At 46.4% G+C, this 1,491-nt stretch overlaps 1 protein-coding gene across 1 annotated transcript; it reads right to left on the bottom strand.

Moving 5' to 3' along the window:
- Window positions 1–1,118: 1,118 nt before the first annotated feature.
- Window positions 1,119–1,394, bottom strand: PPTG_19843 (hypothetical protein; the record flags this gene model as incomplete). Its single annotated transcript, XM_008918416.1, has 1 exon — window positions 1,119–1,394. The coding sequence occupies one exon, from the start codon at window positions 1,392–1,394 to the stop codon at window positions 1,119–1,121; it is 276 nt and encodes a 91-aa protein (XP_008916664.1).
- Between the last annotated feature and the right edge of the window lie 97 nt (window positions 1,395–1,491).

Raw genomic sequence — 1,491 nt, 5'->3', positions numbered from 1 at the left:
ATCAAATGTGTTATAAGAGACAAAACTCTAGCGCCCCTCCATTACACACAGTTCTCATGTACCTTCCTATGTCCTACCACCTCTTACTGCGGCTAAGATTAGGACCCTTTAACTGAATTGGTACGCGTAGAGGACGCTGGCGGACGAATGTGCGACGAACCTTGGGTGAGGTGGACGCAGCGGGGTTTGAACCCGCAATCAATTGTTCGGAATTGTTAAGAATCGCTGACAACTAACCAAGTCACCAGCATGTTTCAAAATCTTGAATAGGAAGTTAACAGGCTCTCAGCACCTTCAAATATAGATCATACAGGATTCCCAGATTGGGAGTTGGGTTTAATAAATCGTACATCTATTATTTAGTGTGAGTATAATAATGTGTAGCTTCTCCCAGGGTTTTCGTATGGTTGGGATCCAATGTCCGGATCTAACTAGTGCTAGTAATTTATGTATAACCCTGACCCGGGGGTTAGGCCAGACCTGCAGACGATCCATATAAAGGGTAACTAGCATTGTATGACTCGTAGTAAATGAGGTAGATGACATAGCCGTAACTATTACCGAGCATAGGACTGTGGTAATGACCGCCGTCGTCTTACTGTATTTGTAAAGGTGGCCTTTGTATACTAGCGGCATTTGTCATGCTGGTGCGGGGTAGCCAACCTAGGAACCAAGTTTGTAACTCGAGGAATTCACTCCGGTATATAAACTGCCTGCCAGTTGATGAGTAAGTCACTGACCCCACGCGCGCGGAAATCTGATTTACAACTTGGGTAAGTTGTTTGAGCCGTCGGCCTGGTAGAACACGAGAAGAAACATAAGAGTGAGCAAAATTTCAAAAGACACATAATCTCGACACTTCACTCTGTGTGACCTGTGACCTTCCTGGAGGCCACCAGACGATTCATAGAGACTTTTGCATAGTGAAACCCATATTGAAATCACGTAAGTTTCGTATTTTATATTCTTTACAGGAATCACATTCCATACAAACTTAAACTACGACTTTCTACCAAGGACAATACCGGAGAGCATCGATAGATTCTTAAGCATAATGTATTATTGCGACAAACGCAGCTTTCCTACCGTCTCGTGCATTTCGCTACGCAGGAGCTACTTCACCTTGAACTCGCCCGACTCATCGCTTGGTCGTCAATTCGAACTCGTTCCATTTGTTCCTCGAGATCGCGCGCCACCATCTCCTCGAGAGTATCTTGAGTCCACACGTTGCGTCGCGTGATAATCAACAAATTAAGATCTTCTCTCGTTACGTAAGCCCGACCAGCGTGCGGGTCTTCATTGTTACCATGATGGTGGCAATCGGCAGGAGAAAATGCGGCTCGGACGCTGCGGGGGCTGGTCGGGTGATTGCCGGCGCAATGCACACGAGGCATATTCTGTGCATTGGGGTATAGCACGACTGGTGGGTGAGGCAGCTTGCTTGCTACGACTCGAATCGGAGGATAAGCTCGACTTATGGATAGATACTAC

Source organism: Phytophthora parasitica (genome assembly GCF_000247585.1).
Source record: "Phytophthora parasitica INRA-310 unplaced genomic scaffold supercont2.202, whole genome shotgun sequence".
Lineage (NCBI taxonomy): Eukaryota > Oomycota > Peronosporomycetes > Peronosporales > Peronosporaceae > Phytophthora > Phytophthora nicotianae.
Note: the sequence above shows the minus strand (reverse complement) of the source record. Positions and strands in the feature narration are given on the sequence as shown.